Raw genomic sequence first — 25,827 nt, 5'->3', positions numbered from 1 at the left:
ATCAAATTATAACCAAAACAAAAACCCAAAAAAACTGATGTTGCTAAATCAATAGCCGGTGTTTTTTCAGGGTGTGTCCAGTTTTATTGTTTCTAAAGAGAGCACAAAGCAGAAACTTCCTGAACAGCTTGTTTTTAACAAACAGAAAGAAAGAAACATCACACAGCTGAATGGTTCCTTTATCCTCTGTTCACTTTATACATCAGCTGGTTTTTAAAGACATTCAGAATAAAAACTGGTGAGTTTAATGATGTCTCATTTCAGCAGCGTGCTCGTTCAAAGTGCTTCATGGTTTTATTTTTGTCATTAAAACACTTTATTGTGAACAGGAAGAGACGCACAGTCTGAAACATCTAGAAGGTGACGCCATACTGAGAAGTTGGCAGGTTGCTGTCAAAGTCAACAGAAGCTCAATGAGTCAGCGGGGAAGTTCCTCTAACTTTATATATAAAGGATGGGGGATGGGGGGGGTCAGCTCTGGAGTGAACCTAGTCTCAGAATCAAAAATTCAGAATCACATATAACAAAATATTGGATCATAAAGAAGGAAATAGATATATCACTGTATATTATTATCGTTGTGTTTAAAACAAGTGTTCATCCTGGGAGAAAAGACGATGGGTCGGAGGACAAAAGGGAAAAAGAGCATCTTTATTCTGAATTAGTAATCCAATTAGTTTTTATTCTCATGTCTTTGACACTTTGGGTCTCAATGTCGACTTTATTCTCCTTATTGTTGATTGACTTATTAAGTTCAGATGTTCTTATATCTTTGACTAAAGTTGTCACCATTTTGATTTAGTTTCTTTATTTTTCTCTTTGGATTGACTTGTCTCTTGTCTTGTGACTTTTTTTTTTTCAAGTCATTTTTTATTCCAAACGGTACCGTTTTTTGGTCCCTGATTTGAATTGTTAATTCAAAGATCTTTTTGGGGAACATTTGGTTTCCTTTCCCATTTTAAACCTAATCCTCATTTTTTAAAAATCTTAATATTAAAAAATAATCACATGGGAAAAGGCCGATGAGCTTTAGTTGTTTTATCCTGACTAACTTTAGGTTTTCTTTTTCAGCAGTGGGTGTGAGCTTCCAAAAATCTTTATAGGCTTGTGATTTCTAAATGTTTCTTACATGTGAGCCTTTAAGAGGAGGGGGGGGGACTTCTAAACTCAACATGTCCTCACTTGTAGCATGTTTAAAAATATTAAATGACTGTTGTTGTTTACAGACTTATATTACAACATGGCTCCAGAGTCCCGTGTAGGTGAGTCATATATAATTACATGAACCAGACACTGCTGTTTACTGTAACTGTTTGGATTTCTTTCTTTGGAGTTACTCCCGGGGGAAGAATGTGTCCATGTGCAATGGATTGTAATGTTTTAAAAAAAAGCAGGTTTCATTTCCTCTTATCAAAACAGACGGTCTGGAGGTTTCTGGAACAACTAAACTTCCTTATTTTATTTTCCTTATTTTGTACATTTTCATGGGAAATTTAAAAAAATGCAAGGGATAGAAATAATCACATGTACAGTAACAAAAATGTATTTGAACAGATGTCGTTTTATAATTAACAGACTTAAGTTGATTATTTTTGCTTTGTCATTGATTTGTTTTCACTTTCACTTTCAGTTTAGAGTTTTTTTTCCGAGAATAAAATCTTATTAAATGTAAAATTATATTTTTGGCTCCTTTTTATGCTCAGTTCAGATAGACAGTAATGTAACTTATTTTTAGTCAGTTTTCGATTTAAACGAAAGGGAAAAAAAACATTAAAGACGAATCCCAAACTCAAAGCACATTTCACATCTCCGTCTTTTTACGTCAGATCCCGTCATGCGCTACGAGCTACGTCATCTTACGTGATGACGTAGCTCTTGAAGACGCTAGTTCTACCTACTTAAGTGGATCTTCTGGTTTTTAAGTTCATTCCAACAACGTCTCTTAACGTTAAAGACGGTCTGATGAGGATTTAACTCCTGTGTTTTTCCCGTTTCTTCAACCGTTAGTTTGGTAAGTAATGTTTTTTATTTGACGATAATGAACTTTGACAAAGTTTTGACGTTTTTTTTTTTTTTATTTCTGCACAACAGGAAGTATCATTTTAACTCATTGGAAATGAATTTAGAAAGCTAAAGCTAACCAAACGACATGTCATCAGTAATTATTAAGTGATTTGAAAGAGGGATAAAGTTGGCTGCTAGTAATTTCATTTAAAGTTATTTTTTTCACCTTTTTAAGTGAAGTAAAGTTGTTTATCAACGAAGGAGCGAACAGATCGAACAGAGCGTCGTCATGGTAACAGCTGTTTAAATGTCAAAATAAAATACTAACTCGGTTTTTTTTATATTTAGTGAATTTTGATAAACTTCCTCTTTAACTTTAAAAGTCGTTAAATAAACTTTTCAAACTTCTCCATTCCGCTGAATTAATTTAAATTTTTTTTTAATGAAGTTATGATTTTTCTGTCTTTTCAAATTCTTTTTTGATTGTGAAGGTCATTTAAAGTAATAGAAGGATTTTTTTAGTAACGATGACATGTCTTGACATAACCCAACAAGTGTAATTTCTATGGGACACCACCAGGAGGGGCTAAAACAAAAACAGCTGCAGAAATATAATCAAAGCCAAACACCAACTGATGTATACAACTACATTTTAAGACAACAAAACTCAACATGGGCAAAAATCACACACAATTCAAAACAGTCAAAACAACCACCAGCTTCTTTGTGAAGATCTCACATTTGTTTAGTGACATCAGTGTGTCTTATTTCATTTACATTTTCTTTTTCACACCAGTCGACCAACATGTCAAACGGTCACGTGGAGATCTACGACCCCATCTCCAACCACAAAGACCTCAACGGCCGCAATGACTGTGAGCCTAAATCTACCTCAGACACCGAGAGCATGGAGGACACGGCCGAGTACAGACTCCTCATGGCCTACGCCAAGAGGAGACGTCCAAAAAAGGCGGAGGAAGGCGTTCAGCTTGTGGCCGAGGGGGGCTTACCTGCAAGCGACTCACCTCAGACGCCCGAGAAAAACACCGAGACTGTACAGGATGAGAGGAAGAAGAAGAAGAAGAGGAAGGGATGGAAACGTAAGCTGAGCTTTTTGAGCTGCATCAGTTCTCGGACAAAAGACGCACAACTTTCCCCGACTGCTGAGAAACCTGATGTCAACTTTCGCTGTGTTTCCAGAGAAGGTAAGGAGTGCGAAGCAGCCCTTATAAGATCATAGAAGCTTGAATGTTCATTAATCGCCCCCAGCAGGAGTAAAAACACATCAGACTGGATCAAAACCAGAATGAACATTTTGTCCGATTTGAAAGTTTAGAGGCTTTGTGTTTGTTTTGTTTTTTTTCTAACTGTCATCTTCTTGATGTAACTGAGATATATATGTCACATGGCGTCTTAAATCTGAGCAGTAAACAATCTGTTTCCTGACACACATCTAACAGAGTGAGTCAGGTGGACCGTGTTCATGCAGGTTCTTATTGTGTGTTTGACCTTTCTACCTGCACTGTAAACCCTGCAGGCTGTGACTCAGCTCCTCGTGGCTCTCACTCTGATGTTACCTGGAGTCTTAAGGGGGAAATTTCAGGATGATTTATTTGGGAAATCCCGTCCTGAGATTCCAGCTTGGTCTTGCCTAAAGCACTCCTCCTGACGAATATGTCTCGTGCCTTTTAGTCATCCTTTGTTGTTGTTGTTGTTTGATTCCTTTTCAGATCAGAATGAAGGAGAGGAGCGATTGGAAGAGGCAGTGAGCAGACTGAGAGAAATCGTAGATGACGTCCCGTTCAGGCTTCCAGACCTCGAGGAAGACTCGCCAAACGAGGACCACAACCAAGGTGAGTTCTGGTTTCCTCTCTCGCAGAATAAACCTGAACGCTTCACTGAGGGACAGGAAGCTCTTTGGGGCTGGGCGTGGCCCCACAGTGTTGATTATCACAGATCTACATTATCTTGTGAACACAGACGTCAGTTAGCTTTAGCATCAACAACACGTCCCTCTTTACAGAGTTCACGTAGTCGTTTAACTTTTAATAGAGATGAAAACACATTGAAAGATTTTAAGAAATGCTCCGTTACTCTGATTAGGAAGTTTGTGCTTCACGTTTCCTACCTTTGTGTTTCACATCGTGGATTCTGATCGATTAATCTTGTGTTTTTTTTTTTTTTTTTTTGTCTTGTTCAGATGTGGAGAAAGTCATCGGCCTTCTGCTGAGGGAGGCTGGAGACAAAATGAACGCTGAACAGGTCTGATAAAACATTTCCTCCCAACTAATCATTGACCTTTAACCCCTGAACTTTTTCTTAACCTGACAGTCAAACGTCAAAGTTGTGCGAGTTTGTCTGAGTTAAAAGCGCTGAACAGAAAGTGTCTCGTCTGCAGGATGAGGAGCTGAAGAACGCCATTTCAAACATATTTTGGAACTACGGTTTCTATGAGAGGTTGATGTCGAGGCTCCTGACCACGATGGGACTCCTGCCCTCCAGCCGGGACGCGCCGGGTCCTCAAACATCGCCCAAAACACAGATCGCTGTGACCTGTGAGGTGAGAGCGTTAAGAAATGAACCTGCTCAGCATTATGCTGACTGAATGTTTGCGTTTCCCTTTCACACTCATTTACAAACATGTGCATGTATGTTTTTAGTATGAAACACGTCTAATTTTGTCTAATCTGATTCCTGCTTAATGATTTCAGACTTTAAAAAAAAAGGGAAAGAAAGCTGTTGATCATTCTGCAGATGAAGGTTTAAACGCCTGTTTTTACTGAGGGAAGAACTTGAGTTTTTTATTATTATTTCCTAACAGGTCACTAGTCGTCTGTCAGCAGCTGACACGCTGCCCGTGAACCGGCTGCTCGGCCTTGGCGCCAGATATCTGCAGGAACATTACTCAACCTGGGTGCAGCAGCAGGGCGGATATGTACGTTAAACAAACACATTTTAAAGCAACCTATTAAAAAAAAAAAAGTCAGATTCTACAGTTGTTAAATATCCATTTCTTTCACAGGTGGAGGCTTTCTACAGCGAGGACGAGGATGATGAGGAGGAGTGAGCAGAGGGAAGCGTCTCTGTAGCGCGATGTCGCCCCCTGCAGGCGAGCAGTAAAACTGCCACACTGAGCTCTCTGGCTGCCTGGAACCAAAAAAACAGGTTCTCCAGTTTACTTGAAACGGAGCATTTTATCGTCTCCGCGCCTTCCTTCCCGCCCGCCTTGAACATGCGTGACTATCTGTGTAGAAATCACTTTTAGGAGCAGCGAGGAGCACTCACAGAGGCTTTAACTTTTGCACAAAGGGACGAAAACAAAAAGGGCAAATAAATCTCTGCCAAATCAGTTGACATTCCTGTTAAACTCTGAGCGGACGAGTGGGCACAGCTTCGCATGTTTTTGTACATTTAAATGTAGCATGTTTGTTACTTTTGTTGGTGAGTTAATGACAAACTTTGCGTTAGTCTAACACGGCTTTGAGCCAAAGAGGACTGTTATTTCTTTAAGTTGATCCATCATATGAATTAAAGGAGTGCGTAACATTTTGTGACATGGAGCAGCGGCTGTCGGATAACTTAACGTGGCCTTAGAGTACATGAAATGAAATCTCTTTAAGATAATTATACACACGGGTCCTTGTGTTATTTATAAGACAAAAAAAAGTACCGGTATGTAACTTTCTGGAGAATCAGGGTTTCTGTTGTAAATATAAGATCAGCACGTTTTCTGTCGTCTCATAGTCAAAGACAAATCAGTATTTTGCTAATTGTTTACTTTTTCATCAATATTAATTCAATTAAACTTTTTTTTCTTTTTTTCTGGAGTGATGTTGAGTTATCTTTGATTGTTGTTGGCACTGCATTTCTGTTTAGTTAATTTTTTTTCCTACTTGATCAAAGACTTGAAATGAAATGTTGCCAAAGAAATGTGGAGAAAAAAAGCACATGTTGTAACGTACACGTGGCCAAAAATAAACCGTTATTACAACTGTCATGCTTATGGGTCTTTTTCATTTTCTATGAGAAGTTTGGCAGGGAGATGTAAACAACAATAAACTGCTAAATGTCAAATGACACTTTTTTTTATCATCATTATTTATCAAATGTAAATATCAAGTTTCAGGCTGCTGTTCTTTGTTTTACATGTTTAAAATGAAGCATTACGAACATTAGTACATCTTTAATGATCTGACCAAGCTAATGTGATTTGTTTTCTATAAACTGAGCAGATTTTATTCTGTTCAATGAGAAGCGTATTTAAGTGAAAACAGCGACCTCTTGTGGACAAAGGAGGAACTGCAGTAGACTATTTACACCAGCTGTCGTTTGAGAGCCCATTTAGATTTTTTGGTAATTGATTGCATCTTCAGTTAGTATACATGTCAGACATACGTGGTCAATGTTGCATTTGTTACACAGGTAACTAATCTCTTTAATTTATAACTTATTTTCATTTTTTAATATTTACACGATACATTTGCTAAAACGTGCTTCCAGAGGCAGACATGAATTCAACGCACGTGTGTGCTCGTGATGGATGAAAGTTCAGCCGAATTTAAAAGGAGAGTATGCTGAAAGAAGCTGTGTTTTTAATTGTCGTGTTTTAAAGTGGCAACACCTTTAAAAAATAAAAATACTTTAATTCGCATTTTTTTAAAACGATGTTTTGCATTCGATAACTTCTGTCAAGTGTGAAGCAGCGGGAGCCTCTCGTGTCCCTGTGAAATGAGATCCAACCTGTTTCCCTGCCTCAGCCTGCTCACCAACAACAAACACGCGCTGCAGGAGCATGTCGGTGTCATCAGTGACGTGTCATCTGTCTTGCCCTGTTTAATAGCTGACTTGTGCCGACTTATTACGCACGAGTGTGTGAGGAGTGTGCGTAATGTTTAACGTAGTGCACCAGGGTAGGAAATGCGTCCCCACGCGCTCGCCGGTCATGGATGACTCCACATTATCCGTGCAGGCTGTTCATATCAGTAAGTCTCCCAGCACACTGAGGGAGGCACCAGAGGCTACTTGGCCACCACCGGGTGCCAAGATGCGGATCTCCAAAGCCAACAAAGGCGGCGTGGTGGTGAGAGCTGTCCGGCGGCATCCGTCACCTCAGCCGGCCAGTCTGGAGAGCCTGGAGGCGGCGTGGAGTGAGAGAGGAACACCAAACCACCACGAGAGGAAAAACGACGAGGAAGAAGGAGCCGTGAACGGGATGGAAGGAGGACCACCGAGGAACAGGAAGAAGGGGTTCAGACCCCCCGATGTGAGGACCATCTTCTCCCCCGAAGAGAGGGACCCAAGGGTGGAGGAGGAGTCCGGGGAGGGACACACCTTCGAGCCAGGAGGCGAGAACACCTGGTGTGATGTGTGCTGCAATTACATCTTCCAGCATGGTCTCACCTGTGCAGGTGAGTCTGCACATGATGGAGGGAGGGGGGCTCCAGAGGTGGCCTTGTTTACAGACTATGTTTAAGATTTGTGTTTATAATGAGATAAGTCTTGTATGGAAGGGTAGATGAAGGTTTTGGAATAATAGGAATAAGAAATAGAAAGTGAGAAGTCTTGCTCTGTTAGTTTTGTCCAGACCGACCTCACGGAAAACTTTTAAATCATTTCAATGATCATTAAAGTGACATCCACAATAATAAAAAGGTAGCACCATTTGACAGGCAGAGGACACCGCAGGTTCTAATGACATAAATAGGAAGGGCGCTGAAACGCAGCCCAGCAGCTGGAATGCAGCCGGTATGCAGACGAACCAGTTCAGGTCTTAAAGGACAAACAAATCTGAGAGTCTCCAGAGGACAAACTCTGGACGGCCCGTCTGCGTCAGTTTCCCCTAATAAAACCAAAAAGCTCTTCTTTCCTCTCATGTCTTAAACCACGAACACTGCTGCCATTGTGCTTGTGTTACAGTCAGTCAAGTCTTTTTCTGTTTCTTCAGTGCTGTTAAACTGGAGTTTTATAAATGTAAACAGCAGCTCAGTGGAATCTAAGAGAGTCTGATGACGTCTTTCCATTCATGCTGTCGAAACGTTGTTTCTTATGACACAGTTAGCGTTTCCATTCATGCTGTCAACACTTAGGGAGACACTACAGGAAGAGGCAACATTTCTCAAATACTAAAGTTTAGATCAAATACAACTGAAGCCTAAATCCCAAAGCAGGGGCAGCCAACCCTGGTCTTCGAAGGGCTACTATCCTGCATGTTTTAGACGTCTCCCACTTCCAGTTATCAGGCTTCTGCAGAGCTTGATGATGAGATAATCATTTGAATCAGGTGTGTTGGAAGAGGGAGACGTCTAAAACATGCAGGATAGTAGCCCTTCGAGGACCAGGGTTGGCCACCCCTGTCCCAAAGTATATTTAGCCGCAGCCGCTTTGTATGCTGCTAGCTAAAGTTAGCGAACTTTTGACAATGAAGCTGCTGAAAGAAGTCGCACACACTGATACCTGCTACCAACTCTGGTGTCTGATTGTTCACTACACATTAAAATTGAATGTGGTTTTGATCAATCAATGTGTCATGAACAAAACACCAATAAGTTGAAGGGACGTAACTTTTTTTTTTCTTTTGAACGTCAACATGTAGCAGTAAGCACATCTAAATCTTAAGTAGAAAACTGCAACCAAAACACGGTGTGGGGAATAAAAAATACTCTGAAAAATGTCGAAAACCGATTCAACATCCGCCTTCCCTGCCTTTGTCCATTTAGCTTTTTTTTTTACCTTCACTATGTTTACAGACAATAGATCCGGCACGATGAGCCCAGTGTTTCCCGTCAGTGTTAATGCACTTCATGTTTCTGCTCATTGAGAATTGCATTTCCGAAGTTAATAGCCTCTCGGGAAGCTTGTTAAAGGTCCATTACTTCATCAACATGTCAACAAACTTTGAAAAAAAAGGACAAAGTGTTCTTCAAACTTCTGGAGGTGAAAACGCCTCACGGCTGATGTCCACTGGTCACTCGTTCACTTATTAACACACACTCACTAATAAGTCAGCTTTCAGTTATTCCTATTAAAAATTAATTTCTTATAGCAAACAGGTTCCTCCGGTGCAGATTTGAATGCTGTACTGACTCATAGTCTGAATCACACGGAGGTCATTCAGGCTGACATTAAGGTGCATATCACTCTGACCCATGAGATGAGGTTGTTTTCCAAACGTGAAGTCTTCATAATACTGAATAGGATTCAAGTAGCACCCAGGCCAGAGACCAATGACAGCTGTGAAGATAATGAAAGGATGGATGATGAACATTGGGAACTAAAATGACAAAGTAGCCGTCGTTTGTAATCGTAACTTTACTGTTTTTATCTTTTTGCTTTGTAAGGTGACCTTGAGAGTTTTGAAAGGCGCCTTTAAATAAAATGCATTATTATTATTACAAAAATGGCATATAAAAACATGTCATTGTTGACCCACTTATAAAAGAGTGAAGGGTCCAAATCACTTGTGCATCTCAGGGTTAACTCGCCATGCTTTCAAGTGAAGGATTATCTCTGTGTGAAATAATACTGCCAGGCTCAGAAGCTGCCTGATAAAGAGTCTTTGAGGCTTTATTAGTCAACTCACAGCGTAAACTACCACCGACTCGGATTATTAATGGAAATATCTGATCGATGTGTCGCCCAACATGTTTCACCACACGTTGAAGAAAAGTGAGGAGATTATTGACGCGTCACGTGCAAACACTTCTTCTGATTTTGTCCGTAGCTTCATCGTTTGTGATTCTTAAAGACTGAGATGAGTGTCCACAGATTCAGCTAGATTTGGGTTCCCCCCCCGATACCTTAACTCAGTGAATGGACTTGAGCTTGTGTAGCACCTTTCCAGCCTTTGAATGACTCAAAGTGATTTTTACCGCTCAGGTCACACCTTAACGTCCACACACAGACGCTCCTTCAGTGTTACCTCATCCAGAGATCCCAGGAGCTGGGAATCAAACCCTCAACCTTCTGGTTTAGAGGTGACCGACTCTACCACAGTCGAGATCTCACCAAAACAAGCAGAAACGACTTGTTATGACGGGAGAACTGAACCGAATATGACTTACTTCACATTTTGTACTTCCTGTTATAACTGCCTTTTGATGATAGCGGCTGTAAACAGTTAAGATGTCAGCTGATGCTGAAGTGAATGAATGTATTCAGGATTCTTGAGAAGGGTCAGATCAGACTCAGGAGGGATCCTCGACTCTCTCTCTCTCTCTCTCTCTCTCTTCCTGTTGGTCTCTCGCCCATCCTTTCCCTCTTTGTCTCGATATGTGATGAAGTAACACAAACCTGCCGCGGGTATCGGACTCTCCTGTGTGTGATCAGGTTTAGCGTTGCACCAGATACTCTGTGTGAGTTCGTCTCTAGCAGCCTTATATTACAAGTTTTCTGCAGAAAGCTTCAGCCTGAGCTCTTTACATTAAATACTGAAACAGGTGAAGTTAACCAGCAGACTTTAGTTACCCAACATAAACTCTTATCGGTGTGTATTCATCACTAAATGATTTTAACATCTCCTTTTGAACTTTGAATTTGTCTGAAAGCTGCGACATAAATAAAGTTTGATTTGATTCATTCACAGTAAAAAAGGTAACTTTCAGTTCTTTACATTGACTTGAACATTTCTGTTCATTTAAAATACTTCATTTGCTTCATCGTGTCCAATTCAATGTATGCAAAGTGATCTAAGTGATTGCAGCCTATCAAAGTATTGATCCGGTTGTATTTTTCAAAATAAAAGACTCAAATAAAAGCAGACAGTGAGTGTAGTGAAGGTAGAGTTTCACGTTGTTGCGCCCGTTTATTGTTTGAACCAGCATGCAAAATACTGAAGCTGCCTACTGTCTGTGTGTGTGTGTGTGTGTGTGAGAGTGTGTGTGTGTGTGTGTGTGTGTGTGTGTGTCGGCAGCTGCCCCAGGATGAGCGTCCCTTGTCTCTTGTGGAGCCAAACTGTCACAGCGACTGAACAAACAAGAGACGATAGCTGCCACATTCACACACAAATGGGTGTCAGTGCGTGTGTGTGTGTGTGTGTGTGTGTGTGTGAGAGAGAGAGCGAGAGAGAGAGAGGAGGCACACACACTAGAGAGGGAGAGACATCATGGATGGGAGTGAAGGATGACTTTGTCCGAAGTTTGGAACTACATTGAGAGATTTCTGGATTTATAACAACATCTGGAATCTGTAGGAGCCTAAAACAGTATTTACTGAGTGTGTGTGTGTGTGTGTGTGTGTGTGTGTGTGTGTGTGTGTGTGTGAGAGGGAGAGAGAGAAATGGGTTTTGTTAGAAACTTTGGCAAAACTTTGAGGAGAGTCTCAGGATTTTTTTACCGCTTCCCGAAAGTGATGCGACGCTCCGGACGACTGGAAGTCAGTCTGCTGTGGAGAACTTCTGGTGAGCTCTGAGTTTTTGTTTCCAACCAAAAATGATTCATCAATTTATCGAATGAACCTTCAATTAAGTTAAAGTCTCTCAAAATGTGAATATATCTTCTGAAGGACACAAATTTAAAAATACAACAGACAGAAGTCGCTCACATGGATCATGCAAAGAAAAAACTAAATCTCAAATGAAACATATTAAAAGTATTCCTCTGTTACAGACAGTTTGAAAAATAAAAGTCTTTATTAGTTGCCTTTGATGATCAATGATGAAGAGTTTTAATGTTGGCTCATCTATAGAAGCATATTCACACTTTCTAACTTTCTTAAAGTGGAAATCTGTGCAGCACGTTCTGCTCATCTTACATGTAAACAAAACTGAGCTGAATGTGTTTTATCATCTTTAGGAAATAAAAATATTAAATGTAGTTGCAAAACATATATTAGGATGTTTAAACTCGCCTGCACCTTTTATTAAATCTGGTCACCATTTGTTAAAAGAAATAAAGAAACACAAACTATTTTTCATCTCAGGATTTGAGTCCCGTGTAAACATTGTGTCTGCTGCTGTTTAGACGACACATGGCAGATTGTGTAGTCTGACACGTCATTGTGAGTTTAGTTTGTAATATGAAGACTCTTTGTATTTAGACAAGCTGAGTTCTTGATTACACGATGAAAGACGAATGTGTCCAAACATGTCGAAGAGAAGAAAAAAAAACTAAAGAAAGAGAAAGAAAGAAACGGGGGACGAACAGATGGCTGCTGCACGCATACAGCAAGCACCTGTCCTCACACACACACACACACACACACACACACACACACACACACCTGTCTTTGTCTTCCACTCTACAGACAGTTGAAGTTTATGGTCTCTCCTGCTAACTAACTAACTAACAGTATTGATACAGGCGTGATTTCCTGAAGCACTTGAATACTTTTAGCAACAGTGATAACCTGCACTTACACTCGGTGCACCAGTATAATGGCACCTCTGTGCTTCAGGACATAAATACAGTCGGTTCCTGTTTATAAAGTGTTATTAAAGAGGACCACATATCATTTGAGTCTTTGCACTGATCGTCGCAGCTTTAACAGAGCAGCATCAGTCACGTCGCCCTGTGGTTTAATGTGTCTGCTTCAAAAAGAGAAACATGACGCCTGAAGATTATAACAATAAGTTCTTTTACCTGCTTTTTGTAAAGTGTCTCGAGATCACACCTGTTATGAATTGACGCTATAGAAGTAAAGATTGATTGATTGATTGAAGAGGCTCCAATCTGCTGAAAATTAAAAAATAAAAAAGGCAGCAAAGGAAGAAATAATGAAAAGCCACGTCGTTGGTAGCACCTGTTGATTTAGCCTCTGTGGACGCAGCTAAATATCTGCAGCACTGGTGTGACAGACTTTTTTTTTTTCCCCAGTCCAGTCTGGTATGTTATGGTTTGTCTGTGACATGTTTCTGACGGCAGCTTTGTAAATCACCGCACAGAGCGCTCCTCTTGTTGCTCGTCTCAGAGGTCGGGGCAGCACGAGCTCGACAGACGGGACCGTTTTTTTAAAATGTTTTTTTCTCCTGTGTGTGAAACACTTTTAACACAGACTCTCTAATCAGGTCTGTGTGTGCAGAGAGAGGTCCAACACACACACACACACACACACACACACACACACACACACACACACACACACACACACACACACACACACACACACACACACACTTTGCCTTACGCTGATAATAAATGGTTATATTATTGGACGTCTGCCCAGCTTCGACCACACCAGACAGACCAACCTTACTAATAGAGGCTTCATCATTTAGAGAAATCCTCCACAGCACCACAATCTGAATTTCATTGAGAAGATTTTTTATTGTTTGTACTTTATATGAAGTATTTTCTGTTGATGCGTTTTTCTACTTAATTAAAAAAAATACAAATATTGTATCATTAAAACCAAAGGATGAAGTGACTCAGCAGAAATCTTTATCAGCCTCATTACAGTGATGATGGACGATGCTTCGACTATTATCTGAGATTCATGCTGCAGCCTTTTAAGATGACATATCTCTGTTGTCACTGTACAAGTACAACACAACACTTTTGGAGCAAGCCTGTAGACGCCGAACATTTTCTATACTCCACTGAAATATACAAATATACGAGTAATAAACCCAAATATACAAAAAGTGAGAGAGCTGCAGCGTCTGTGTGCTGCCATCTCTGAAACAGCATATTTAGATATTTATACTGTAAGATGTATGATATATTCTTTGCCTTGAATATTTATTACGTGTATGTTTGTAATTATACTTAAAAAAGACTTTGAATGCAGAGCTTTAAGAAGGATTTCTACACTGTCGTGGTTCTTTAATTTAAGTAGCGTAAAGATCTACACCAAGTTCTAGCTTGGACTGTAAAAGCATAAAAGGATAACAGGCTTGTGTGTCAGTGTGTGTGTGTGTGTGTGTGTGTGTGTGTGACTCTGACTGATTGAGTGTGATCGATTGTTTGCGTCTGGGAAAAGCTTTTATCCCTGAGACAGCAGAGAGGAAGAGACAAGAAGAAGGAGACAGAGACGAGGAAGGAAACGGAGGAGAACAAAAAGAAAAGAAAAAGCTTTTTCGTCTTCTCTTCGATTTTATCGCAATGTTTGGTTTGCAAAGTTGAAGAAACATTGAAGCTACAGCACGACTTAAAGTTGCTATAGTTTAATTTCTCCTTGAGGAAAACATCAACGCACGCTCTACATTTGACAACAACCAATATTTAACACAAAATCCCAAAACTCAACCTCAGTGTCTCCAGAGAGAAAGGGAGGGATTTAGAGGGATTCATTGTCTGCTTGTTTTGAATCTTTGTGCAAAATTTCATCACAAACCAAACCATTGTTGTTGACATGTTGTGTATTATGTGATTGATGCTTTTTTTTTCTTTTTTACATCCTAAACTAATCACCCATGAAGTTTGCATGATGTGACGGATGGATGGATGGATGTTTTGACTGTTAGATAAACTGATGGAGGGATGTGGAAGGCTCTCCCTCCCCTTCCTCTGTGGATCAAGTTCTTTGTGCAAAGGTTTTCAGACGGATGACGAGAGAGCGGGCGGATGTGCTGAGAGGAAACTAGTCATAACAAGCTGCGCGAGAGAGCAAAGAGACCGAGAGGAGAGGAGAAAGAGAGAGCGATTGAGTCAGCAGTCCTGCATCCACCACCTCCACCCCCTCTACCCATCCTCTCCCGTCTGTGCGTCCGTCACTCTGTGGCCTCCATTTGACTGTTAAATCACCCACTCAGCACAACAACGCAGAAGCACAGAGACAGAGAGAGAGAGGTGGCCGCACACATCGGCATCTGAAGTCTGACAGAGACAAAAACACGGGGCGAGAGACACTGAGAAACACTGCAGACTGAGGGTTGTACTGTGTGTGAGATTTACTCCTCGGTGCGTGTGCGTGCGTGCGTGCGTGTGTGTGTGTGTGTGTGTGTGGGGGGAGATGAAGATGGGAGATGGGAGCAGCCATGTGCAAACTGTCGGATAAAGTCGGACAGCACATGAAAAAGAGGTCACCAGGTAGGAGGATGATGGGAACAAACACACATGCAGGTTGAGAGTCTGGTGTGTGTGTGTGTGTGTGTGTGTGTGTGTGTGTTTGTGTTGGGATGTGTTTGTGAATGTGTCGGTTCAGATCAAAGTTAAAACTATGGATTTATTTCCTATTAATTAATTTTGAACTTAACTTTTAGTCTATAAAGTCGATAAATGTTGATTGTACAAGTCTTCAAGTTGTTGTTTTGATGGAAAGGCTTAATGTGCATATTATGTGTAATATAAATATACTTAATATGCAGTATGAATGATTTCAGATTAAAAGACTTTCTTTTATTTTAATTATTGAGGCGTGAAAATCTTCTTTACTTTCATGAAGCAGCTCAGCTTTTTAACTTTTGTATTTTTGGAAACAGTAAAATGTTTTCCTTCAGAAAGTATCATAAACTGGCAGTATAGTTAATATAGCTTGTCATAGTCCATCAGTGCTGAATAACATTCATGAATCTGAAAGCACAGCATCTGCAATAAAACAAGTTTATGAAATATTATTTTCCTGACGTTTTCAGCTAATTTTCACCAAATTTACAAATTGTTACAACTCTCAAACTTTTTTTTTTTTTTTTTTTGAAACTCTTGTTGGATTTAAGTGCTGAACATAATAACCAGCTTATTTTTCTCAAATCCTTTATTGCCTGTCAAATTAATCCTTCAAACGCCCCAAAAATACTTAAAAATGTGTCTTATAAATAGGTAGATTTTTTTTAATGCATTTAACCTTCATTTGGATCAGGAGCTTTTATTCCCTTCCACATGAGTTTGTGCTTGATGTTGAGTCCTTCCACACACAGACAAATGTCAGGTTTCTGTGCTCTTTTTGCCTTTTAATGTCAAAAACAAATGTGGGGGGGAAAAATCCTATGACCTTGTTTTTAAAAACGTTTCCTCCTTCAGCATAACCCGAGTCAGAATTTAAATGGCTGAAAGCTGGAAGTTTGACCTCAGCTGTAGATATCAGAAGATGATTTGCATAATACGTTACACACTCATTCAAATGTTCATGTGTTGTGTACGAGTAAACCTGCACGTACACCATGAACGACTTCACATTCATGGATCAATGTGTCTTTGCAGGCTGTAAGTACACATGTCACACCGCATGTCGGGACCGAGTGTCACTGGACTGTCACCCTGCAGCTTCACCTGTCAATCAAGACCAGCTCAACAACAACACACCGCCCCATGTGAGTACTCATCACCTCTGTTCATCTTCTCTTACGTCTAGTTCATGCTTAGTTCACCTTGACTCCAGTTCCATTCTGACCATGTTTGATTTTTAAAGAACTCACAGCTACAGTGTAGTACAGTGCACCACCACAAGAGGGCGCTGTAGTCAAACATATGCCTCTGAAGTCTTTCCTGAAGTTTATACAGTGAGAATGAAAGCTTTATTTTTTAAGGGACTGTCTCATAAACTATACGATTAATAATATATACATATTTTTTTCTGTTTGGCTGTTATAAAACATAAAAATATTAATCAATTGAAGTTCTTCAGGTGATTTTTTAAGAGAGATACTTAATTTTTATTTGTTTAAAATTCTGATAAAGGACGGGAACATTTTAAAAAGCAAGTGTGCCCGTTCAACCCTTTAAACCAGACCCAACCCAGTTTCAGTGTGTGTGTGTGTTTCCTTGACGACAGCTGGGTGTGTTGCATGCCCGGTTTATGGCTTTCCTCAGACCACACCGGACTGCATGCTGATATTACATAACTTCTGCAGTGTGTCAGCTACTTTTATAGTTTTCTATATTATTCACTTTTATGTTATTTCACTTTTTATTCACAACATTTTAAACACAAACCTTTAAAATGCTTTGTTTCAGCTGTTTCTTGTAGAAGAATGTGTCCCTGTTTGTTTTACTCTTAAACATTCAGAGACCAAACTGTGGTTCTGAATAAACCCACAATGTTTATGTGTCATCAGCCAGTAACACCGCTTTTAATATTTCCAGTTGTCGCTGAAAGCTTTGGCTCCACGACTTATAAACTATGATTTTGTTTTTAGCCAGCATGTGGTGCTGATCACACACACACACACACACACACACACACACACACACACACACACACACACACACACACACACACACACACACACACACACACATTCGTACACTGCTGAGTAATGCTGAGCAGAGCGCTGTGGCTTTTCAGCTTGTGCCATGTTTTTTGTAAAAATACATTTTTGGTGTGGTTAGTGGGGTCAGAGTGTTGTGTGTGTGTGTGTGTGTGTGTGTGTGTGTGTGTGTGTGTGTGGTTACAGATGTGTAACAGTGCTGCAGAGAGTGTGGGCAGAGAGCTGCTGAGTCGTCACACAGACGTTTCAGTCACTCGATCTGTTGACATGTCCTGTAAAGACTCTGTATGAATTATGTGACTCCGCAGGTTGTTGCACATTTGAGAAACAAAACATTCAAACTGAACGTTTTATCTTCCATCAATTCAATAAAAGGAAACACCTTTTCTCTTGTAGTATTTGCAAACTAAAAAGATGCAATAATTCTGCATTTCTAAAAGTCAGCAACTATTTTTCGTGGTCAAAGAATAATTTTCTTTACTTTGTTAAAGTGCAAATGTTCTGTTACAGTAAACTCCTGCATCTATTTATGTATTTAAATGACTAACTTTACTTTACATGCACAAAGCAAAAGTGCAAATGTTGCAAAGTGGATTATTTTGGATCAATATATATCACAGTTTTTGATTAGGATAATCCCATTGAATGTGTAGCGACATCAGTTGGAGCAGACACATACAGTATGTGCTGTGTTTGAGAGTCGAGGTTTGAAGTGAAAAAACATTAACAGCCATCTTCTGCAACTTAACACTATGTTTTTTTTTTCTGCCGCCGCGTCGGTCCTCGTTAAAAAACTGCTGAAGAATCTAAAAGTTTGGCCCCGTTGACGCACGGTTCGTCGTGTGTCTGCGGTTCGTGTCGCTGAAGCTGCCTACAGACTAAATGTCAGAGATAATGACACCATGTGCAGCCTCTCAGGCTCTCGTCTGTTTCTGCTGAAGAGCGCTTACATTTGAAATGAACTTTCAACCTGCAGAGCTGTCAATCAGGGTCACATGACTCCTTACATCTAAACCTCTCAGAACACGCGGTGAGGTGACGTTTATTTGATTTAATGCTGACGGCCTACACTTAATCCAGACCTAAAGGGTTTGGCTTCACTTTTGGGCAGCTGCCATGTTGTCTATCTTTATATACAGTCTATGAGCCGCTCACTCCTGCCTGTAACAGATTTCAAAGTGACAGTGATCTTGTGGGGCAGCCAGCGAAGCGTGCAGGCATTTCCTTTCCATATCTAACAGCATTACAGGGAGGCCACCTCCTGTCAGTGTGTTTCTGTCGGACGCTACAAGAAGTAGGACAGTCGGAGCCCCAACAGAAACAACGCTAACCTCTTTTACTACGACTGTGTGATTGTGTGAAATACTGCGAAAAATAAAGTTTGCATCAATTTGGGTCTGACTAACTGAATCACCAGTCAACTCGATCAGCTGTCCTGAATCTGCAGCAAAGGAAACATGGACACACCGATCCTGTGCAGTAAATTAGATGATTCTTTAAACAGTCCCTTATTTAGCTCGCTGTGATTCTGACCTGATTTTATTGACCTAAATGTTAAATGATCGTCTCGATTACTTATCTTTGTATGTTAATAAACCTTTTTTTTAATGATTAATGATCCCCAGACGTTTATTAGGATTCATGTGAGGATGTAACGATACACATGAAGAACGATGGCTCGGTCACATCGTGATTTTTTACGGATTTTCCAATAAAAACAAGAGATTTAAATCCATTTTTGGAAACAATCGATTATGTCTATTTTTTATTCTTAACCTCGAACTAGAAGAGCAAAAATTAGATTGTGCCCTCTGCTGGTGAATCAGAGTATTGCAATGCATTTTTCTTGACTAGCCGATTTAAATCGTCCATCTTTGTATTGTTTTGAGATTGCATAACTTATTTACCTCCCGTTTACAGGTGAATACAGTTTTTTTTTTTTTCACTGAACTTCATTTTGCAATATCCACCCGAGCATGTGCAGAGTGTGGCTTGGTTTCCCTCGAGGGAGAGGCGGTAGATGATTGACAGAGTGAATGAGCGAGTAACTGGTCAGAGGGTCGACTTACTCTCTGCTGGGAAAGACAAACACAGGCGGAGAGAAAACAAAGACAGGCGGACGGAGACGAGAATAACGATGGACAGGGAGGAATGTTCACGTGTTGTCTTTTTTGGCTCCAAGGGAGACTCATTAACACGACTTAATGTCACATTAAAGACGCACATTTATCAATTATGGTGACAAATAACTGAAATGTCAACATTTAGCTAAAGACTAAAGAAATTTTTAGGATTAAACTCAGCAGCAAGCAGAGCGAGATGAAGTGAAAATGTAGAGAAGGAGGAATGTCAATGTGTTTTCCTTCAGGTTTTATTGTTACTCATTAACAGCTCTTGACGTGGGGAGTGTAGAGTCAGGCTGGCGTAACACAATAGCCAATACCCACACACACACACACACACACACACAAATACAAGCAAAAACAGCAGGAAGGAAAACTGTCGTAAAACTTGAGAAAACATATTCCAGTGAGGGAACATTTTTCTCGCCCTTTTCCTTTTCTTTCCTCTCCTCTTACGTCTCGTCTTCGATGTCAATCTCTCCGGATTTGAACTTCAGCAGGTCTGTTATCTTCAGACTTCGTCCATTAGTTTCACTTTGTTCACATTTGTTGTACTTTTGACCTTTCAAGAAATCCCCTGAAAGACGACTATGAGGTCATCTTGTCATTGGCAGGACCGGGGGGGGATTTTTTTCAAGACGATTAAACTGTGCTTCTGTTTCACCACCGTTAAAATGAAACACATTTCAGATGTGAGGCTTCTGTTGGTCCAATCCTCAACAATTCCTCCAGCTGTTCATATAAGTCGGACTTATATGAGTGATACTGAAGGGATTCAACCTGTTTGTTGGTCGACTCATGAAAAACGTTTTAAAAGATTGTAAAATATCTGAGTTTTGTCGGGTTTGGACCCTGAACTGTACTCTCCACTTCTACCATGTTGCTGCCTTTTGCATCTCAAACAATCCTGTTTCTGAGTTTCTAGATTTCCTTCGACCCTCCGCTCGGCTCGCTATCATGAATCTGGTTTTATTCTGCCCTTCCTGTAAACAAACATCATCACCATCAGCTTATCTAACCTCTCTCTCTTCCTCTTCATGTATCTGTCTCAATCTTACTTTTTCCTGCAGTCCTCTAATCAGACGTCTATTGTGTTAAAGGAAATACAAACAAGGTGGAGATTTACCTGAAAATAGAGAAAGAGACGGGAAGGTTGAAATCAAACGGGTTGAGTTTTGACATGAAATATATTTATTCTGTGATGTTGTGAGTGTGAACGTGAACTTGCTGCTGAACTGCATCTAGAATTGAAAAATAAAAACAGTAGTAAAAATCATAATAACACAAAATATAGACGGGCTGCATGCAGAGAAACAAGAGATGACGTCAAACAACCACAAAGAGTCAAATCTGCAGAAAATTCACAAAGATCCAACAGAAAAATCTGAGTTAAAATCCTCATTTTATTATAAACTAAGAAAAGCTTAAATTTACCGCGCCCTTTGAAGGCCACCTGTAAAAGACAGTGACTAAAAACACTCATTTGATTAGCTTATGCACACAGATCAGAGCCTGCTGGAGCTTTTCACCGCGTGCAATCAGACTGAGAGACAAAGAGACTCAAAGACAGCAGACGCAGAAAGATGAATTATCCAAAGCAGAATATATGACTGTAATCTTTGTGGATTGTGGAGGATTAACTCCCCGGTCAGAGGCAGGTCTGACAGACAAAGCTCCCCCATCATCAGCTGCCTGTTGCAGAAACAGGACACCAGCAGACGGATTAGAGACCCGGCAGCAGACGAGTCCTCGGCATGTTTCAGCTGGGCAAAAAAAAAAAAAAAAGAGCAGCTATGACGTTGTCTGATCAGTATTTGATGACAGTTTTTATCAAACGCCTCAGCGCGCATGTTTTACTTCACTTCCTGTTCTCGTGATCAGGACGACATTTGGGACATTTTCTCAACATCTCGACTTAATTATGTTCTTATCTCGTGATATAAAAACACGGGTTTTCCCATCATGAGTTAATTCCAGTTTCCTCAAGATCTCGAGAAAGTATCTTAAAACCAGCATTTTATACTGAGATATAAAATCATGAAATAGTTCTCGGAGGGGAAAAACAAGAACTATTCTTTATCACTGGAAAAATGGAGTGATAAAAGATTGTGGTTTTTATGTCCACTTTGGGCTTCCGTACTTTGGGTGATACAGTTTGCCTTGCAGTGACTGCTGCTTGAAACTAAGACGTTGGTGTCGTGGAGTCGTCAAGGGCGCTTGCAAAGTGCAGGAGAAGGCGCACGATAATCTGAGCGAGTATATTTGGGCGTCGTTGAAAGTTGTGAGCTTATGTTGTCAATCAAACCAAATCTGGTGAGCTGTAAAAAACACACAGGAAACGTCAGCTCGGCGGGACGTGAGAATAGAAAAGGATGTGGAAAGGCCCGGTTTACAACTCGTCTGCAGAAATGTGACTGACTTACACTCCTCATCGAAAAATAAAAGCTGGTTTGATTTAGAGCACATGTGCAGGTCAGGAGCGGTGGTAAAGCCGAAGTCTTGAAGGGATTTCTTTGCTGAGTTTAAAGAGAAAACACAGATGAGTATCAGGGTGGGACGCTGGAACAGACTCCTCAGTGTGTATGTGCGTATCTACACACTGCACAGTGTGTGTTTGTTGGCTCTTATCTTGGATCCTGTCCTTATCCAAGCAGACTATCTCAGTCTCAGATATGGACAAACAGGGATAAGAGTCCACTGTTCATCATTCATGCAGCCGTCACAGAGTAGAGACTCGCTGATTTAAGCTGAAGAAAAATTATAGAAATCAAAAATTTGATATCAGCTGAAAGACCTCCGATTGACAGACAGAGCAAATACATGGACAGAAAGATGGTCAACAAACTCACAAAACTGTTTTAGTATATTTTTATGCATTTTGTTATTTTTTTGTAAAATTTTTTTATTGTGATTGAAACGATATTCAGCTTAAAGAAACCGTGTTCAGTTTGGAGCGATTTGGCGCAGACTGAAGGTCTCACAGTGTAATTGCACAGAGATGGACTGACTGGCATCTTTCTCCATAGATCCATAGATACACACTTAAATAATGATGACAGATGTTCGACTTTAAATGAGATGTTGCATGTTGTTGCTTTAAGTCTTTATAGCGAGCTGAAACCGCTGCAGACGGAGACGGACTGTGTTTGCAGGGTTGGAAAATCTTATCACGCCGATAAATCTTGAATTAGATTAAAGTGTGTGTTTCTGTGCATGTGTGTGTGTGTTCCTGTGCATATGAGTGTGTTTCTGTGCATGTGTGTGTGTGTTCCTGTGCATATGAGTGTGTTTCTGTGAGTGAGTGAGTGTGTGTTCCTGTGCATGTGTGAGTGTGTGTTTCTGTGCATGTGTGTGTTTCTGTGCATGTGTGAGTGTGTGTTTCTGTGCATGTGTGTGTGTGTGTTTCTGTGCATGTGAGTGTGTTCCTGTGCATGTGTGTGTGTTCCTGTGCATGTGAGTGTGTTCCTGTGCATGTGTGTGTGTGTTCCTGTGCATGTGAGTGTGTTCCTGTGCATGTGAGTGTGTTTCTGTGCATGTGTGTGTGTGTTCCTGTGCATGTGTGTGTGTGTTCCTGTGCATGTGTGTGTGTTTCTGTGCATGTGTGTGTGTGGTGGCTCTATATCCCTCACAGTTCTGTTATTGTGCTGCCTCTGCAGAACAGTTCCTCTCTTCTGTGTGAGTTCAGGTCAGCTGCTGCTTCCTCCGTATCCTGTTTGATCTCAAACTAATTCAATTCACCATCTAGAGAAAAAAACAACATTATTCCTTCATTAAAGGACAATTTCCCTCAAATTTAATCTGAAAATATCAGCCTACCGGTTATTGTCATATCTCTGTTTTTCTGTGGTTATCAGGTGATGTCAACATGTGACGTTTTGAGGAGATGTTAAATTAAAGAGCTCGTTCTCTTTTTGTCCCCTGCAGGCCTCCACACCGGTCACGTGGCTGAAAGCCTTGAGTGCTGTATTTGAGACTTTCATCGCTTGATGCATTTATCTGACAGGAAACCAGCAGTAAAATAACATGCTGTGTGTCCGCTGCCATGTGCAGTCAGTGATGCTCTGAATCGTATCTCTCACATCTTTAAACCTCTCTGTTCCTTTTCAGCCTGCTCTGCGATGTGCATGCAGGGGCTTGATCTCAGCACAGTCAACTCTTTCTTGTTTGTCTAAGCTACTTTATCGAACAGTTTCCTTTCACAGGCCCACACACGTGTGGCTTCCGTCATTCACTTTTTTTAATCTAATTTACAAACTTGAATGGGCTGATTTATGCCAACACAGACGCTGGTATGCGTTTGTTTACAGAGACCTTTTGGGGCACAATTGCCACCAGCAAATCCTCCTTTAACCCGGAAGAACGGGAAATCCAACCTCAGCTCCCTGGAGCTGTTTGGAGAACTGATTCTGATCACGATCAAACACATGATCAGACGTGGCGAGAGGACCGAGTGTAGCTATGATTGATACACCTTTACAGCTAAACGTGAGTTTTCTGGAAACACGGGTGTTTGATGTTTTTGCAGGAGGTTGATTAATCTCCAGGAGTAGCCTGATCTGAGGCTAAAGTAAAGATCCCTATATCTCCTTTCATGTCACTTGTCTCTCCCTGCCCCCTCCCGCATTAACCATCAATAGGCGTGTAACTCTGCCCGGCCAGCTGCACTGTAACCTTCAGGGCTGCATCGCCGCTCTCGCTGTCTGTCTGCCATTATGTGATACACCGGGGCTGCTTGTGATCCTCCGACAGCATTCCTCTGCTCTTTGATCACGAGGTGCTCACTGTTTTTGTCAGTCAGGATGAAACAGGGGAGCCTCTAGGGCGGGACACACACAGGATGCAGGAGAAACTACTTCCACGCACACACATAAACACTCAATATAATCTAAAGCTGTATACCAGTGGTGTCCAAACTTTTTTTCTTGCGGGCCAAAATTGTCGCGTTAGGATCGCTCACGGGCCACAGGGTTTTTTTTTTTAAATATTGGAAGGAACTTTTTGTATTTTGACCTCTTCAAATAATAATGTAAATACACAATAACTAATTGCAGTGGGAAACTGTTGTGTTCTCATTTTTTGGAAAGAATAGTCAGGCTTTTATAGGTCTCCCTCACTAACATGAAAAATGGGGCTTCGTGGCCAAAATCTTCTGATTCTTCGATTTGAAGTCAAGGGCCACAAAAAATCCACTCAAGGGCCACAAATGGCCCCCGGGCCGCACTTTGGACACCCCTGCTGTATACAAATATGCACAACTTTGCTCAAATAATGAAAAGTTAATTATACTTGCTGTAATTTGAAGTCTGGTTGTAGCCGTGTAAAGAAGCTAACTGAGGTGCTGTGAAACTTAAAACAGTCGTCGTTGGTTCTCACGTTTAAAAGTCGTAAAATCGAGCGCACACACCCACCGCTATCAACGCTGCCTTTCAATTAGAGCCCAGACCCACACCCAAAAAAAGAAACACACACACCTGTTCACGTGCACTTACCCCCTGTCAATAAAGTCTCCTCTCTCAGTAACACTCACACACTCACCTGCGCGAGGTAACGGCGTCTTTACTGAGTGATGTCACGGGAGCCCGAGGGGAGACACTTAACCTCCTCCTCTCTGCATTTCTCTTTCTCTAAATATGACACATTCCTCAAACTTTGACCTTTCTCTTCTTGCTAACCCTTCTGGCCGTAACCTCTCACCTAACGTGGCTTCTCACCTTCCACACTAATCCCCCCCGCCCCCCCCCCCCCCCGCCCCCCGCCCTAATCCCACACCAAGCAACCGTGCCCAACCCTCTAAATACAAATTTAACCACTGTCAGTTTTGTCACTTTTAAGCTCTGAAAGCTGAAGTAACTGCTTGAGTTTTTTGCTAACTTTTAGGTGTTCCCTTTTTTTTAATTACATGAGAACAATAAGGCAACTAAGGCAAATAGCTTATGCTAACAGAGGGGTGTAGCCTACAGCTAGTTTAGGGTAATTTCATTGTGGCTGTCCCGTCTTGAAGCTCTGCGTCCTGATTCGCAAATGTCTCGCTTCAGGCTTTATGTTGGAAACCAAAACAATCCTCCATGCTTTGTCTCTGTGCATGTCAATCAATAGCTGGGCAGTCAAACCTGTTAAAAAAAAGAAGGTTGAGCTGGTTTGCTCCGGCAGGGTCCCCATCTTCTGTGTTGTAAATTATCAGGTGGAACAGGTCTGTGCGAGCCGGCTGCTGCTTTGAAGCTGGATTAACATTTAACCAGACTTTCATCAACAGATACCCAGCCGTGTTTCTCACAGCACAGGGAGTCACATCAGGACTCCACAGAGGACCGCAACCTTTCTTTGAAAACTCAAACTAATTAAAATCATTTGGAATGGGACCAAACATTAAATAATTGTAGACGTATTTGTTTAAAACAATTAAATACAGCAGCCGAGCCAGAAGTCCTGCAAAACATTAAAAAACACCAATCAGTCATTATCTGGTGTTATCTGGAGATGCTTTACGAAGGAGCATGTGGGATAATAATACGCAGGAAGGATGTCTCCTCTGTATTCTTCGACCACACGTCCACAGGAGGTCGGAGCAGGCCGTGCATGGACGAGGACGGCGGTGGCGATGACACAGTGCGATGGTGATCT

General features: G+C 41.0%; 2 protein-coding genes across 2 annotated transcripts in view; both read left to right on the top strand.

The window, feature by feature from the left end:
• The first annotated feature begins 1,854 nt into the window (after positions 1-1,854).
• Positions 1,855-6,001, top strand: LOC306817971 (apoptosis facilitator Bcl-2-like protein 14). The gene is made up of 7 exons (XM_079335255.1): positions 1,855-2,011; positions 2,801-3,209; positions 3,735-3,857; positions 4,205-4,266; positions 4,403-4,564; positions 4,826-4,939; positions 5,027-6,001. The coding sequence occupies exons 2-7, from the start codon at positions 2,810-2,812 to the stop codon at positions 5,069-5,071; spliced, it is 906 nt and encodes a 301-aa protein (XP_079191381.1). The 5' UTR covers positions 1,855-2,011; positions 2,801-2,809; the 3' UTR covers positions 5,072-6,001.
• A 641-nt stretch (positions 6,002-6,642) lies between these two features.
• Positions 6,643-25,827, top strand: part of rassf3 (Ras association domain family member 3) — a 43,491-nt gene continuing 24,306 nt past the window's right edge. Inside the window, exons 1-2 of the mRNA XM_079335247.1 lie at positions 6,643-7,412; positions 16,077-16,186. Of these exons, the coding sequence (XP_079191373.1) occupies positions 6,893-7,412; positions 16,077-16,186 (630 nt within the window). The 5' untranslated portion in view covers positions 6,643-6,892. The remainder of the gene's footprint in view (positions 7,413-16,076; positions 16,187-25,827) is intronic.

The sequence above is a fragment of the Symphodus melops genome (assembly GCF_947650265.1).
Source record: "Symphodus melops genome assembly, chromosome: 22".
Lineage (NCBI taxonomy): Eukaryota > Metazoa > Chordata > Actinopteri > Labriformes > Labridae > Symphodus > Symphodus melops.
This window is presented reverse-complemented; position numbering and strand designations above follow the sequence as displayed.